General features: G+C 48.3%; 1 protein-coding gene across 1 annotated transcript in view; it reads left to right on the plus strand.

Annotated features, from left to right (window-relative positions):
* Positions 1 to 17,780, plus strand: part of atp10d (ATPase phospholipid transporting 10D) — a 375,226-nt gene that overhangs the window by 277,578 nt on the left and 79,868 nt on the right. Inside the window, 1 exon segment of the mRNA XM_072496710.1 lies at positions 14,359 to 14,453. Within this exon segment, the coding sequence (XP_072352811.1) occupies positions 14,359 to 14,453 (95 nt within the window).

The raw sequence follows: 17,780 nt of genomic DNA on the forward strand, positions 1-17,780 counted from the left end.
GAAGCTCTGGAAAAGGTGCAAAGAAGATTTACCAGGATGTTGCCTGGAATGGAGAGTAGGTCTTACGAGGAAAGGTTGAGGGTGCTAGGCCTTTTCTCATTAGAGCGGAGAAGGATGAGGGGCGACTTGATAGAGGTTTATAAGATGATCAGGGGAATAGATAGAGTAGACAGTCAGAGACTTTTTCCCCAGGTGGAACACACCATTACAAGGGGACATAAATTTAAGGTGAAAGGTGGAAGATATAGGAGGGATATCAGAGGTAGGTTCTTTACCCAGAGAGTAGTGGGGGCATGGAATGCACTGCCTGTGGAAGTAGTTGAGTCGGAAACATTAGGGACCTTCAAGCAGCTGTTGGATAGGTACATGGATTACGGGAAAATGATATAGTGTAGATTTATTTGTTCTTAAGGGCAGCACGGTAGCATTGTGGATAGCACAATTGCTTCACAGATCCATGGTCCCAGGTTCGATTCCGGCTTGGGTCATTGTCTGTGCGGAGTCTGTACGTCCTCCCCGTGTCTGCGTGGGTTTCATCCGGGTGCTCCGGTTTCCTCCCACAGTCCAAAGATGTGCGGGTTAGGTGAATTGGCCAATGATAAATTGCCCTTAATGTCCAAATTGCCCTTGGTGTTGGGTGGAGGTGTTGAGTTTGGGTAGGGTGCTCTTTCCAAGAGCTGGTGCAGACTCGGGGGGCCGAATGGCCTCCTTCTGCACTGTAAATTCAATGATAATCTATGATTAATCTAGGACAAAGGTTCGGCACAACATCGTGGGCCGAAGGGCCTGTTCTGTGCTGTATTTTCTATGTTCTATGTTCTATGTTTCCCCAGGGGTTGTAGCTTGTCGTTCTGCTGGAGGCGATACCCCTGCTGAGCAGGAACTGACGTAGCTCATCACTCATGAATGAGGATCCCCTGTCACTGTGGATGTAGGCGGGGTAGCCGAACAGAGTGAAGATAGAATTAAGGGCTTTAATGATGGTGGCAGACTTCACGTCGGGGCATGGGATGGCGAAGGGAAACCGGGAGTATTCATCGATCACACTGAGGAAATATGTGTGTCGATCGGAGGAGGGGCGGGGGTCTTTGAAATCAATGCTGAGGCGTTCGAAGGGGCGGGAGGCCTTCACCAGGCGCGCGCGGTCTGGCCGGTAGACGTGCGGCTTGCACTCCGCACAGACCTGGCAGTCCTTGGTGATTGTCCTTACTTCCTCGACGGAGTAGGGCAAATTTTGTGCCTTAATGAAATGGTACAACCAAGTGACCCCTGGGTGACAAAGGCTGCCGTGCAGGGTCCGGAGTCGGTCTACTTGTGCGCTGGCCCATGTACCTCGGGATTGGGCGTCTGGGGGCTCGTTGAGTTTGCCAGGGTGTTACTTAATCTCGTAATTATAGGTGGAGAGCTCGATCCTCCACCGCAAGATTTTATCTTTTTATATCATGCCCCGCTGTGTGTTGTTGAACATGAAGGCTACCGACCGTTGGTCAGTGAGGAGAGTGAATCTCCTGCAGGCCAGGTAATGCCTCCAATGTCGCACAGCCTCAACGACAGCCTGGGCCTCTTTTTCGACGGATGAGTGCCGAAGTTCAGAGGCATGGAGGGTGCGGGAAAAGAATGCCCCGGGCCTGCCTGCCTTGTTGAGGGTGGCGGCAAGGGCGACGTCCGATGCGTCACTTTCTACTTGGAAAGGAAGTGTTTCGTCTACAGCGTGCATTCCAGCTTTGGCAATATCAGCACTGATCCGGGCGAAAGCCTGTTGGGCCTCGGCCGTCAGGGGGAAATGAGTGGGCGGGCCTTGTCCGCATAGTTTGGGACCTACTGCGCGTAATATGAGAAGAACCCCAGGCAACGTTTGAGTGCCTTGGGGAAGTGGGGGAGGGGGAGCTCCATGAGGGGGTGCATGCGGTCAGGATCGGGCCCCAGAACTCCGTTCTGGGCCACGTAGCCGAGGATGGCTAAGCGGTTTGTGCGGAACACACACTTCTCCTTGTTATACGTGAGGTTGAGGAGAGTGGCGGTGCGGAGAAATTTAGCGAGGTTAGCGTCGTGGTCCTGCTGGCCATGGCCACAGATGGTCACATTGTCTAGGTACGAAAACGTGGCTGTCTATCTCAAAAGCGGTGTATGGACGGTCCGATTTACGGATGGGGAGCTGGTGGTAAGTGGATTTCAGGTCCACCGTTGAGAAGACCCGGTACTGTGCAATCTGGTTAACCATGTCAGATATACGTGGGAGGGGGTACATGTCGAGCTGCGTGTACCTGTTGATGGCCTGGCTGTAGTCCACGACCATTCGGTTTTTCTCCCCAGACTTAACCACTACCACTTGAGCTCTCCAGGGCTGTTGCTGGCCTTGATGACGCCTACCCGAAGCAACCGCTGGACCTCGGACCTGATGAAGGCCTTATCCTGGGTGCTGTACCGTCTGTTCCTGGTGGCAACGGGTTTGCAATCTGGAGTTAGATTGGCAAAGAGGGAAGGAGGATCGACCATTAGGGTCGCGAGGCCACACACAGTGAGGGGTGGTAAGTGTCCGCTGAATTAAAGGGTCAGGCTCTGGAGGTTGCACTGGTTGTCCAGGCTGACGATAAGTGCAGTGCAGAGGGTAGGGAGGATGTAGAGGCGAAAGCTGTGGAACTCTATGCCTTGGACTGTGAGCGTGACCGTGCAGTACCCCCGGATCGCTACGCGATGAGATCCGGAGGCCAGGGAGATACTTTGATTGGTAGGGTGTACCTTAAGGGAGAAGCGCCTTACCGTATTTGGGTGTACAAACTCTCGGTGCTCCCAGAGTCCAGTAGGCAGGAGGTCACATGGCCGTTGACATAAGCGCTGGTCAGATTATGTGGTCGGGACTGGTCGATTGCCATGGAGGCGAGCAGTGGTTGATCGTCGGGTAGTGAGGCGGCCGTTGGGTTGAGGTCCTGGAATGCCGTTGGTGTCCATGGGCTGTGGGGTGGACAAGACGGCGATGCCCAGAGGTCCTGGGGATTACAAAATGGCGGCACCCAAGCAACGCACGTTGCGGTGGTGGAGCAAGATGGCGGCGCCCATGAAACGCACGTGTTGTGCGGGGGAGAAGATGGCGGCGCCCATTGATCGCACATGGCCTGGGGTGGAGAGGAGGATGGCGGCGCCCATTGTCCGTGACCGGGGGGGGTGGGGGGCGACCGCGTCTGCTGAGCGGGCCTGGCACACCGCAGCGAAGTGGCCCTTCTTCCTGCAGGCCTTACAGAGGGAAGCGCAGCCATGCAGCGTTGGCGGGGGTGTTTTTGCTGGCCACAAAAATAGCATTGGGGCCCCCCCCGGAGATCACTGGCTGGCGCGTAGCGCAGGCGTATTGGGTGGGTAGCGCCCCAGCTGGGGCAGCTGCTTGTGGGGCCCATGAAGCGTAGGAGGAGTGGGCCGCTCGGTTGGGGGTGTAGGACTGGACATTGCGCAGGGTGACCGTCATGGAGAGCGCTAGTGTTTTAGTCTCTGCGAGGTCGCGCGTGGCCCCTTCTAGGAGCCGCTACCTGATAACATCAGACCCAATCCCAGTCACAAAAGCGTCCCGCATAAGGAGATCTGAGTGCTCCTTAGCTGTAATGTCCTGGCAGTCACAGTCCCGAACTAGTGGGATCAGGGCCCTCCAGAAGTCCTCGATTGACTCACCAGGTAGTTGAGTACGCGTTGTGAGCGCGTGTCTGGCGAAGAGCGTGTTTGTCTTCTGTTCATAATTTTCTTTGAGTCGAGTCATGGCATCAGCGTGATTGGGCGCATCCTGGATCAGCGGGAAGACTTTGGAGCTGAGTCTGCAGTACAATATTTGGATCTTCTGAGCCTCTGGAACAGGGGTCGGCGCCACGTTGATATGCGCTTCAAAACAAGCTAGCCAGTGCTGGAAGTCCTTTCTGGCATCGCTTGCGTGTGGATCCAGCTGCAGGCGATCTGGTTCAAACCGGAGGTCCATCTTCTGAATCTGATATTAATAAATTTGGCTGGAGACGAAGTTGAATCCAAACTGAGGCTTTATTAGTATCAGATGTGTGGTCTCCCACAGCAGCTGGCGAAATGGCTGCGAGCTGGAGGCCACGCATATTTACAACCCGCCTCCTGAGCGGAGCTAGCATGCAGGGGCCACACGTGAACCTGTAGTGCAGTTTTGACTGTACAACTTCTAATATCAGAACACAGTGGTTTACCACAAACACCTCAAATTTCTTCTCTGCATAATTCTCGACCCTTTCCTTTGGTCTCTGTTTAAGTAAGGTGATCAATGTCCAATTTGGGCTACCCCTCCCTAGGGCAGTTCGCACTGCCGTTCTAAAGGTGCCAAAGCGGGCGTCTTTGTTTCCCCCACCCCTCTGCGTGACCCACGTGCGATCCTTATATGGTTGTGGCATGCTTGCCCATACCGGTGCGGGAATCTTTGCCTTTAACAATAAATAGATATCATCATTGGTTAACCCATGAGCCTCCCGTAATTCGTCCAGTTTATCCCAAAGAGGCCATTGTCATCCTGTCATTTTAGAGAGGGCAGTTCGTTCAAGATCATATGTTTTTCCCCAGCTGTGAAGGGCTTTTTAATATGCTGCTCAGTGCTTTGCCCCTCCACCGTTTTCCTCACTAAACGCACTGGGGCTGCAGGCAACGTTTCCTCCTTTTCCTCATATGGAGGGGGGGTGCATAATCCCCGTGCATTACCTCCTCGGCACTGTCCCAGTCATCCGCGTAGTCACTCTCCTCCATGACACGTGGTGTGGTCGGGGTCACAGTCCCCACAAATCTGCCCTGCGGTTTTCTCCTGTCCCCTTCCTGCGCGCGTCTTATAGCTGCTACTCTTGCCACCTGCAATTCTTTGCTCCCTATGTTCCTTAAAATTGCAGTTGCAATTATTACCCCCTTCTCGTGCTTATTCTTGGTTTGGCCTGCCCACCAGGCCTTCTGCTCAGCCGGGGGTGCGTCTGGGTTGTATCCTTTCTCCCTCATCTTTGTAATTAATTTACTATTGTGGGTTGCAATCATCTGCACGATCGATCCCTCGGGCCCCCATCTATCTTGCTCTACTTTGCTCTTGCTGCCTGTTTTATCTGATCAGGCCATCTCTGCCGTTCACACTCTCTCACACACACACACAGACACACACACACACACACACACACACCACTCCTGCGGGGTTCCTCCTCCGCCGCCCTACCCTCTTGCGGTTACTCCTGCGGCTACTCCTTTCTCACACTAGGTGAGATCCTTCTAACGTTCTCCCGTGGTATTTCATCCTACGGGTTTTTACTTTTGACCAGGCACTTCAATCTCCAAAGCAAGTTTCTTAGCAAGTTTTCCTTAACTTAACTACCCGATCCCACACCCCGGTTCCCCCCAACGATTTTTACTTCACCTCACGCGGTCAGACTTTTCCTCCATTTTGTTCTTTAAGATCGCAACTTACAGCCGGCCAACGACTAACGTGGAATCGCTCCCTAACTATGGGTGGTAGATTAAAAGACATTCACCCGATTTGGAGCCACATAGTCGCCAAATCGGCAACAGAAAGTCTGTTCTCGACCGCGTGGTGTTGGTAAAACATTGTTTCATTCAGAAAAACTGTGCACACAGACGAGAGAGATTTTACCTAGACTATCCTGTAGCTCGCAAAAGTCAGTTCTCTGCCTGTCCTCAGAATTACATGCATATATATTTAAAGTTCTTCGGAGTCACAAGCAGGTATTGACGTCACTGAATCATTCGGAAAAATAAAAAGTGATCAGTATGCATATTTTCTGGTCCCCGTAATGGGAAAACGATTAAAGAATACAATATTTCCTTACAATCTCATGGGTTTGTGCTTAACATATTTAACTTCTAGAAGAGGTGCGAATGTGTTGGACAATGGATACCTTAGACTTACTGGAGCCTCCTGTGCTTCCCTTTTCATATTCAAATGCTCAGTGAGGTGATTAAATCATTTCCAATGTGGGTGACTTTAACCCCGTGTTTGCTGGTTTTCCCTTGGTATATGTTTAACCCCTTGCCTGCTGGTTTGCCCTTGACCTGTGCTGTTACAATACTTTGAGACATCTTTATTATACCAATCCTGACACACATAGCAATTTCTTCCGCTAACAGTTGTTTTCCCATTCTAGTTAATTGTCAATTTATGACCTCAGTCATAGCCCACTGCATCCTTGGAGGTATGCCAGAGAAGGCCTTGCTGATACCAAAAGACATGTCCCCACCCTGTATCACAGCATTGAACCATTTAGAGTAGTTGGGGTAAATACATTCATTACTGGAGGCAGCAGGGACATTTCCAATGAACCCTTGAAATGCAGGATGAACCATCGCCATTCTGTTATAGGTTCTGACCTATAGGATCATACCATTCACAGATTGAAGAAATAGAAGTGTTTTAAATCTAAAAGGAGCCATTTCAAGGAGAAATGAGGGTGATTGATTCCCTCTGAGATATTGCCTTTGACTTCAGAGCTTATGAGCACCTTTCTAGAGGCCTCAATGAAAATATTGGCACTCCGCTGGAAAGTGTTCAATTCAAGCCTTTCTTTGTAAGGACTGAAGGATAAAAGCACGCCAGAAAGTCCCCAAGCACAACCTCTTGATTCTATCACCTGCCTCTCTCACCCCTGTATGAAAGGCAGAAGTTTAGCAGCAGAATAGAACCAGGTTCTGCTTTCCAGAGAACAGCTGTGTTTCCATCTTCACCACACAAGTAGGCTTTATAGGTAAAATATATTTTCAATTGCACATTAATTATAATTTATTTGTGCTGCTAATTGCTCTCACTGTTTTATTCAGTAATTACAGATATTAAGTTAATATCATTTTGCTTTGCACACTATCTGGAGCCTATATAAATGGAAAAAAAACTTGACAGTTTATCATATTTCAAATGTGCTTGATTACTAAGGTATGATTATAATTGAAGCAAGTGCGTTTGTGGGATAGAACAACCTTTATTTCTCATGACACAAGCAAATGGAGAAATTAGATTCATTGATAATGTCAGCTATCCTGAAAGCAAGGAAGAAAAGTTGGTGGTTAAAAGTTCAGGGTCAAGGGCGACTGAATGTAACAGTTTGACAGAATGACACTGGCCAACTCAGTGGACAGGAAAGAATGGTGGACTTAGCCTGCAGTGCATGGCATTTTAACTGTTAGTCCTGTGTGCATTGTCTCATTCGTTTACAATTGCCAGTTTGTCACATGGGAGCCTCTTTCTGCTTAAGGAAACTGGCAACTTTATATGAACACATAAAATGTTGTGAGAAAGCCTGAAATGTAACAACATTTATGGAGGAAAGATATTGTGATGTGAGATGTATCACACAAATTTGCTAAAAATTTACCAGTTACAAGTCCAAGTGTACATTGTAACAACAGCTTGTAGCACCTTTAATGTAATAAAACATCCCAAGACTTCGGTGGCGGACATGAGTTGAGCAGTCGCATGTAAAGTGACTGGAGGGCGGCACGTTAGTGGTTAGCACTGTTGCTTCACAGCACCAGGGACCCAGGTTCGATTCCTGGCTTGGGTCACTGTCTTTGTGAAGCCTGTATGTTCTCCACGTGTCTGCATGGGTTTCTTCCGGGTGCTCCGGTTTGCTCCCATAAGTCCTGAAAGATGTGCTGTTAGGTGAATTGGACATTCTGAATTCTCCCTCTGTGTACCTGAACAGGTGCCGGAATGTGGTGACTGGGGGATTTTCACAGTACCCTCATTGCAGTGTTAATGTAAGCCTACTCGTGACACTAATAAATATTATTTTCTTATCTAAGAACTTCAACCAAGGCATTTTAACTCCAACAATCGGGCACCAAAGATACTCTTAAGCCCCAAGACTAATCCCCCCATCGACGGGTGCTGCTAAGTAGGATGAGAAAGAATCAGCCGCCCAGCCGAAAAGCCAGTAAAGACAAGGCGAGGGAAACCTCAGCCTCTGAGCAGGGAACCACATGTGGAGGCACAGAACTGGTGAGGGTCGATTCCACAGTGTTCCCAGTACAGACCCAGGTGCTGATGGACAAGTTGATGGGCTTCATCACCTCTGACTCCAGAAACATAGGGAGGAGATGAGAAGAGACTTCCTCTCAGCTGTTGAGGTGACAGTGGAAGCTGTGACAGCCCCCATGAGGGAGGCAATGGACAATATGGAGTGGAGGCTAGAGGCCCAGGAAAATATGACGCGGGACCTAGAAAAAGCCACCAAAGACCAAGGGGACCTGATCACAGTACTCGAGGCTGAGGTAGCGAGCCTGGTCAAGACCCAGAAGGGGCTAATGGATAAAGTCCGCGAACAGGGGAACCAAATCTGAGGAGCATAAGGCTTTGCAGGGGATGGGGGAGAGAAGCCCCACAAAATACGTAGCAGCGATGCTTGGGAAGCTGTTCAGTGGGGAGGGCTTCTCCAAGCCCCCAGAGATAGACCGTGCCCACACGTCGCTTTCCAGTGGCCAGAGCTGGGGAACCACCGTGGGCGATTACCGTGAAGTTCCACAGGGGCCTGGGCAAAGAGTAGATCCTGAGATGGGTGAAGAGTGCGAGAGGGTGCAAGTGGGAAGGGCATTCCATCCTCGTGTACCAGGACATTGGTACTGACCTGGCCAATCGCCGTGCAGAATTTAACAGTGCCAAATCCACTCTGTACAAAAGGCTACGGTTTGGAATGCACTACCCTGCCAAGCTATGGGTCACATACCAGGGTAAAGAACAATACTTAGATGCACCGGAGGAGGCAACAAGTTTGTCCAGAAGAATAGACTGGGCAACCAACGTTAGAAGACAATGGCTAGAGCACAGGCCGCAGAAATTCGAGAGGGGCAGGAGTGACCACAGGCAGAGATGCCTGGTGGGTGGGGAAAGAGTTGGAAAGAGTGGAGAGCGGTAGAAGGCGTTAAATAGGGGAATCCGAATATTAGAGGAGCCATTACACTAGCAAGCAGGCTGGTGTACAGAAGTACAGCAAAGGGCGATGCCACGGTGCACCTCCCGGGAGGGAGGGAGCGCCTGGCTAAGGGAAAGGGAAGTACAGAACTTAAGGGGAAATGGGGCAAAAAGGAGGGATGTCAGGTAAAGTAGAGAAGGGGATTAAGCTGAGGGGGGACTAGGAGGAGGGTGCACAAGGGTAAGCTGCACAGGAGGATAAACGGGAAGGGTGGGGAGGATAGAGCGCTGGTTGCAGCAGACAACACGTGGAAATAGCGAAAATGAGCAAGTAGTCAGCAGCTATCTTGAATGGCCCGTGAGCAAGGGCAGGCCCGGACAAAAAAAGCCAGGCCCACACACTTAAGAGAGAGGGACTAATTGTGGATAAGCATGGCTGGGTGGGACAAGCATTTCATTCATATTTTGACACCAGAACAAGGCCATTCTAATGAACAGGACAGTTTCATTCACGGCGACGAGCACAGTGATGAACCTGTGGGGGACAGGCGCGGCGATATGTTATGGTCAGCGGGACTCTGGAAGGGGCCCCAGTAGTTTTGGTCAATATATATGAACTGGGACGACGCTGAATTTGTCAAAAAAATGACTGAAATCCCAGACCTAGACACCCACCGACTGATGATAGTGGGGGACTTTAACTGCATACAGGACCCGCCAATGGACAGATCCAACCACAGGTCAGGAACCATGTCAGGCATGGCTCAAGAATTGAACATCTTTATGGAGCAGATGAGGGGGGTCGGGGGTTTCAATCATCGGAGAGAAAAATAATTCTTCTCGCATGTGCACAAGGCCTACTTTCGTCTAGACATCTTTGTCGTAGGTGCTTCCAGGGGAAACAAAGGCAGAATACTCCATGATTGTAATCTCCAACCAGGCGCCACATTACATGGATGTGAGGTTGGAGGACGGCTGGGCCCAACGTCCCCCCCCATTGAGGCTCTGTTCAGCTCTCCTCACGATAAGGAATTTTGTACACAAATATCCCAAGCCATCGGTTGTTATATATCCTGCAACCAGAACGGGGCGGTTTTACCCTCTCCTTTCTGGGAACCACTGAATGCGGTGATCAGGTGCAAAATCCTAGCCTATAGGGCCCTTGGGGACAGGAGAGAAAGGGCAGCCAAGCAGCGGCTGATCGACTCCATACTGGAGGTGGATTGGCAATATTCCACGGCCTGAACCATAAAACTGCTGGTGGAGAGGAAAAAGCTGCAGGTGGAATTTGATCTGCTCTTCACAAGGAAAGCTGTCCACCAACTCTACAAACATGGAGACAAGGCAAGATGCATGCTGGCACACCAGCTAAGAGCAAGCAGCTGCAAAAGAGAGAGCGCAAGTTAGGGAGAGAAATGACAGGATAGTAGTGGACCCAAGCAAGGTTAATGAGGCCTTTGCAAATTTCTACCAAGGGCTACACACCTACGAATCCCCAGAGGGGTACTCAGTTATGGAACAGTTCCTTGACAGGCTGGACATACTGGTGGTGGGAGAGGACAGGGAACAAAGGCTGGAAGCACTGCTAGAGCTGGGCAAAATCATAGAATGATTAATTTCACGCAATCATCCCCGAGTGAGGAGTGGAGCTGGAGGAACTACTGTTTAAAGTAACCCAGACCAAGTTCAGGTCCCTGGGGATCCAAGTGGCCCATACCTGGAAGAGGCTTCACAAATATAACCTCTCCAGCCGGGTGGAGGAGGTGAAAATGGACCTGCAAAGAAAAGACTCTCTCCTTTCGCTATCTGGAAGCATACAGACAGGCAAAATGAACGTGTTGCTTAGGTTCCTCTTCGTATTCAGAACACTCGTGATCTTCATCCCCAAATACTTCTTCACCAGGGTCGACAAGTTAATTATGACCTTTGTCTGGGAAGAATTGTTCCTCGGATATGCAAGACCATCTTACGGCGAGCACGACACGAGGGAGGGCTGGCCCTACCAAACCTCCTATTCTACCGCTGGGCAGCAAATGCGGAGAGGGTGAGGGGTTGGCTAAGGGAGCCGGAGGTGGACTGAGTCCAAATGGAGGAGGCCACCTGCACATGGATATCTCTCTGAGCGCTAGCCACTGCACCACTCCTGGACCCCACACACATACACGCGCACACTCCAGGAGCCCAGTGGTAGTGGCCACATTAAGGGCATGGAACCAGGTGAGGTGCCATTTCAAACTTGGTGAGATGTCCATAAGAGGCCCCCATCTGAAACAACCATAGGTTCACACTGTCGAGGACAGACACCACATTTCGGGCTTGGCGGGAGGACCGAGGGACACTGAGAACAAAGAACAATGACAGACAGTGACCCAAGCTGGAAATCGAATCTCGGACCCACTGTGCTACCGTGCCGCCCACCTCTTGAGTTCAGCTCTTTTTTCCATATTTGGATCAAGGCTGTTATGAGGTCAGAAGCTGAGTGACCCTAGCGGAACCCAAACTGGGCACCCATTAGCAGGCTATTGCTGAGTAAGTGCTGCTTGATAGCACTGTTAATAACAAAGAAAAGTACAGCACAGGAACAGGCCCTTCGGCCCTCCAAGCCTGCGCCGACCATGCTGCCCATCTAAACTAACATCTTCTACACTTCCGGGGTCTGTGTCCCTCTATTCCCATCCTATTCATGTATTTGTCAAGATGCCCCTTGAACATCACTATCGTCTCTGCTCCCACCACCACCTCCGGCAGCGAGTTCCAGGCACCCACTACCCTCTGTGTAAAAAAAAAAAAAACTTACCTCGTACATCTCCTCTAAACCTTGCCCCTCGCACCTTAAACCTATGCCCCCTAGTAATTGACCCTCTACCCTGGGAAAAAGCCTCTGACTATCCACTCTGTCTATGCCCCTCATAATTTTGTGGACCTCTATCAGGTCGTCCTCAACCTCCGTCGTTCCAGTGAGAACAAACCAAGTTTATTCAACCTCTCAACCTCTTGAGAGTGAAGGACATATATGTGGACAATAGACTGGCGACCCTGGGGTATCTCTTAGTTGGAGAGGGCTCCAACTCCCAAAAGAGAATGAGCTCAGGCAACTGCAGCTGCACGACTTTCTCCGCAAGGCGACAAAAACGTTCCCCAGGGACCCGGACACACATACAGTGGTAGGGCTGGACTGGTTAGGGGATGACAAATGTGATGACATCTACAGATGACCCATGGAAAAGGTCAGGACCCTACTGGATGAGACCAGACTGAACTGGGAAAAGGAGCTGAGCATGAAGATAGGGGGAGGACTCTGGATCGAGGTGCTGCACAGGATTAACTCCACCTCCTCTTACTCTGGGCTAAGCCAGATGCAGCTCAAGGTGGTGTACAGGGTGCACCTTACTAAGGCACGCATGAGCGGGTTCTTCCTGGAGGTGGAGGATAAGTGCGAGTGGGGTCCGGGGCCCAGCCAACCACACCTACATGTTTTTTTCCTGCCCCAGACTCGGGGAGTTCTGGACTGCCTTTTTCAAAGCCATGTCAAGGGTTGTGGGGGTCGAGATGGAGCCATGCCCACCAGGGTGTCAGAGCATCCAGAGCTCTGGACAGGGATGGGGCGGATGCTCTGGCCTTCGCGTCACTCCGAGGCCCTGGGTGTCGCTTCCAACTTCCAGCAGAGACTTCTGCTCGGCTGGAAGTTGGAAGCGCCACCCAGGGCCTCGGAGTGGCTCTCAGACCTGGCCAAGTTCTTGAAATTGGAAAAAATAAAATTCTTGCCAAAGAGTTCCGAGGAGAGATTCCATGGCACATGGAAGAAGTTCACAAACCTTTTTGCAGGTCTGTTCGCAACCAGCATGGAGCCATTCTGGCAAATCACAAATTTTGGATTCCAGTGTAACTGAGCTCCCCAGAACCTCTGGTTCTGTTGTGACTTTCCATTGTGTTGAACATCTCAGAATTTTTTTCAAAATGTTTTTATCCACCCTTAAAGCTGCAAAGCCAATGCGCAGAGTGGGCAGGGCAAACCCTTAATCCATCCCATTCAAAAACCAATTCAAATTCAAATTGAAGCTGATTCATGGTCTCCACAAGAGAGACATACAAGATCCAAGCTGACAAGAAAAGGCATTGCACTTCATCTCGGGCTTGATCTTAGCCAAAAGGCTGAGAAGCGATAAACATCTCAGAACTCACTGCTATTGGGACTGCAAGATCTGGCGCATTGGGTCAGATGATCAAAAGCAGGGTCGAAGAGGCAGGTTTTAATAAATGTCTTAAAGGATAAACGTGAGATATAGAGGCAGAGAAGGGTAGGAAGATCGTAATTAAGAAGAGCACAGATATTTTGGAGGATTGCGAGGCTGGAGTGGTTGAGGACTTTGGGCCTATACTCGATGGAGTTTAGAAGGATGGGGAGGGATTTCATTGAAACTTACAGAATACTGAGAGGCCTAGATAGAGTGAACGTGAAAGTATATTTCCACTAGTGGGAGAAACTAGAACCTGAGGGCACAGCCTCTAACTGAAGGGACAATCCTTTAAAGTAGAGATGAGAAGGAATTTCTTCATCCAGAGGGTGGTGAATCTGTGAAACTCATTGCCACAGAAGGCTATGGAGGCCAAATCACAGTGTATTTAAGATAGAGATAGAGAGGTTCTTGATTAATAAGGGGATCAAGGGTTATAGGGAAAAGGCAGGAGAATGGGGATGAGAAACATATCAGCCACGATTGAATGGCGGAGCAGACTCGATAGGCTGAATGGCCTAATTCTGCTCCTATGTCTTCTGGTTTTATGGATTACGGAGATAGGGAGGTACAAGGCAATGGAGGAATTTGAAAACAAGGATGGGATTTTTAAAATCAAGATATTGCTCGAACAGAGCTAACAGACTGGCTTAACCTCAGACTGTTGCCAGGGAGAGGGATGGAATTGTAGCTACTGCACAAAGTTTGTGGGGATTGAAAACCGCTTCAGACTTCCCAATGTCTAATTGGAGGAAATTTCTGCTCGTTGAGTGCTGGATGTTGTATTGGCAGTTTGATATTTTGGCAACAGTGGAGGAGTCAAGAGAGATGGCGGTGAGGTAAAGCTGGATGTCGTCAGCCTACATGTGAAAACTAATACTGTGCTTTTGGATTATGTTGCCAATATGTATTTGAGAAAAATGGAGGTGCTGCCGAGGATAGATTCTTAGGATAGAAAGATATGGTCAAATGGGCATGGGGATCATATCACACAGATCTTCCTTTAATTCTAAAATAATAAATGGTAAATGTAAATTTATAATATTGAACTATACTGATGCACAGTTTGCAAAGTGGTTCTCTGATTTCACTGTGCCTTTTTTTTAACCACAGACCATCTGTTTTCAGCAGTAACATGGGTCATGTTTAATTGTTCATGATATAGAATTGAAAATGGCTTCTGTCATACAGAATAGTTTGCAGTGTTTTGAGCTAGTTCTCAATTGACCCGTTTTCTTGCAGGCCACCAGGAACAGAAGGGCATTCAGGAAAGGACTCAGAATTATTTGGATGATTATGCCAAAGAGGGTCTCCGTACTCTATGCATTGCAAAGAAGGTATGGAAAAAAGAATGTGCGTGATGAATATTCTAGATACACCGTATAACTGGTGTTACAAGCCAGTAATACACATGGGAATGGAGATGAAAAGCATGCAAGAGCAATGCTCAGGGTTTATCAACATTATCTGAATTTTTTACTGATTTGAATACATCTATTTTAATTGATACATAAAGTTGATTCATTACCATTCTGTGTTTTGATTTGGTATTTTTGGTTTATTTGGCAATGAAGAAACCTGGAAGCCAATAGGAGAATGTGAGCTCCTGCAAGTGCCCATTCATTTTCCTTTTGAATGATTGATTGTCTCCACATCTGTCATCCTCCAAGATAGAAAATTCCAGGTTGTTCTTCCTTACATCCCCCTGCATCTCTTGCCCAAACATAGGTCTGTGTCATGAAAGCAGAAATTGCTGGAAATACTCAGTCGATCTGGCAGCATCTTTGGAGAGAGAAATAGAGTTAATGTTTTGGGTCAAATGTGACTCTTCACAGAACTAAAGGAGGGCATAAATATGATGGTTTATATGCCGTCAAAAGTGGGGCAGGGAATGAAGAACAGAAGTTCTGGGATGGAGCAGAAGACCAGAGAAATGAAATAGTAATGGTTATGAAACAAAGGGAGTGGTAGTAGTTGTAGTCAAGTGACAGAACATTTTTCCAGAGTGAGTGCACACAGCAGAACAATCCTGTCCGAAAGCAAGAACATGAAAAATAAGATTCAAACTGGCATATGGCAAAAATCAGATTCAGAATGGGGTACAGAGTTCATGGTTTGAAATGATTGAATTCAGTGTTGTAAGCAGAAGGCTGTAACCTCCTGTCTAATTAGGACAGAATTGGAAGATGAGATGCTGGTCTTCGCGTTTGCATTGAATTTCACTGGAGCACTGCAGCAGGGTGAGGGCAAGAGCATGAGTCCAAGATGAGTTAAAATGGCAAGCAACTGGAAGCCCAGGGCTTTTGGACTTAGTGGAAGGGTCCTGAAAAGCGGTCACCAATCTGATCTCCTATGCAGGGGAGACTTCATTATAAGCGGTGAATACAGTGTACTAAATTGAAAGAAGTGCAAGTAAATCACTGCTTCAGGTGATCAGTGTTATATCTGCAATTGCATGGGAAGCTGTTGTTGGAAGGGGATGGGGTATCACAAGAGGAAAAGGTCCCTTCAGAATGCTGACCGGGGAGGGGAGTGGAAGATGACTTTCGTGTTGGCATCATGCCGGAGGTGGCAGGGATAACGAAGGATGATCCTTTGAATTTGAAGGCTAGTGGAGTGGAAATTGTGGACAAAGGGAACCTGAGTATTGCTGACAAAGAGACATGTCAAAGCTTTTCATCTTGCATTCATTAGGGCACTTCGCAAAAATACCAGTCCAAGGAAAAAGCAGCAATTTATATTGTCTGAGAAGAGAATGCTGATTGATTGGCAAGTGGACTCTGGTAGAGACATTGCCATAGAAAATGCACCAGTTGACAGTGACTGACAGAAAACTGCCAAGCATTGTTTGAAATTTAAATCAGGCAGTTTGACCCTGATTGGTCAAGATGTTGCCCTGGGAATGAATCAGTGAATAGCTGTTCGTTATTTTGTTTCTGTGTACACACATGTACACAAGTGCTGTGTGTGTACATGTTCTTTCTGTCTACAAAGAACAGGGCCTTGTGTAATAACATAAGTATCTTCCAGTATAAAGGGAACTCTATCCTGAGAAGGAGAGGAAATGATGGGCTCAGAAGTTTTGGAAATGGTCAGATATAAGTGAAGACCTTGTCAACCACAGTCGGGAGAATTTTTGTTTGAGGAAGAAGAAAGGTATGTCAGAAGCACAGTTGTGGAAGATTGCAATGACTACAGAGAAACTGGGAGAATGGAATGGAGTCCTTACAGGAGGCCAGGTGTGAGGAAGTGAAGTCGAGGAGTTTGGTGGGTGTAATAACCCTCGTAAGACCTACGAGGACGACCTGATTGATCTCCCCGTGGAGCTCGTGGAAAAGAGCTCCCCTACTAATGGGTGGAGACCCATCAGCTGGGGCCTGAATTGAGATCGGCATGACCAGTAGTCCTAGTTGGGACCTTTATGCTGTATGCCATGTTTGCGGTCTTTTCTTTTGGTTAATATGCCGTTAACATTTGCCGTCTCGGATCTCCTGAGCTTTTTATGCTGTACTTTTATGTAGTACTGTACACCAGTGGACAGATTGTACTGGGCAATCTATATAAAGAACTTAATCTATTATGCATTTGTAACGAGATTGAAAATTTGCACTTAATATAATATCTGCTAATTCCTTCTCCTGGTGCTCTTGCTTTACTTTAGTCGAGATGACCTTGTGTCTTTTGTTGCTTTGCACTGGAACAATATTTATTTTGTTTTCATTTTGAACTGTTCAGTTCTACACCCCCCTACTCCTCCGATCCATGCGTTTGCGGAATTAACATGGTATAACCTGGCTGTTTTACAAAGCTTTCACCATGACGATCGGCAGTCAGGGGCCATTTCACTTGCTGCCAAACCTCAATGCCCAACTCCTGGTTGAGGGTGGTGGAGAGGGAGAAGAACAAGTTTTTAAACAGTCGAAAGAACAATCCAATTTGGGTGTCAAAGCTGTTGCAATACTGATTCATCATACTTGATTAATAAGGGAATCAGGAGTTAGGGGGAAAAGACAGGAGAATGGGGATGAGAAACATATCAGCCATGATTGAATGGCAGAGCAGACTTGATGGACCGAATGGCCTAATTCTGTTCCCATGTCTTATGGTCTTATCGTGGGCTTATGATGAATATTAGTAGACAGCCTGTCCCCAGAAATGGAAACGGAGAAGTCGAGGTAGCAGAGGGAAGTGTCAAAGATAGATCATGTGAGGTGCGAGAGGGTGGAAATTGGAAAATAAATTCCGGGCAAGAGCAGGAAATGGCATTGATACAGTCATCAATGTACCGGAAAAATAAATGGGGAAGGGGGCCTGAGTAGGACTGGAACAATAATGTACTGGAAACCCTACAAAAAGATGGGCATAACAAGGCCTCATATAGTTGTTTTTTTAAAAATATGTTTTTATTCTCCATTTTCACATTTTCCTTCAACATTTACACCCCACCCACAAACAGTAAACGGTGACAAATACAAAATCAATCCCCTTAACAATAACAATGATCCCATCCTCCCACCACCCCAAACAACGGCCCACCTGTCAATATATGCATCCAATAAAGCAAACCCTCCCACGGTGGAAACAAAAATCAAAGGAGAAAAAGAAAAAGGAGTCCAGGACCGCCCATGGTCACCATTAACCTATAGAGTCCACTCCCGCCGCCC

The sequence above is a fragment of the Scyliorhinus torazame genome, chromosome 3, assembly GCF_047496885.1.
Source record: "Scyliorhinus torazame isolate Kashiwa2021f chromosome 3, sScyTor2.1, whole genome shotgun sequence".
Lineage (NCBI taxonomy): Eukaryota > Metazoa > Chordata > Chondrichthyes > Carcharhiniformes > Scyliorhinidae > Scyliorhinus > Scyliorhinus torazame.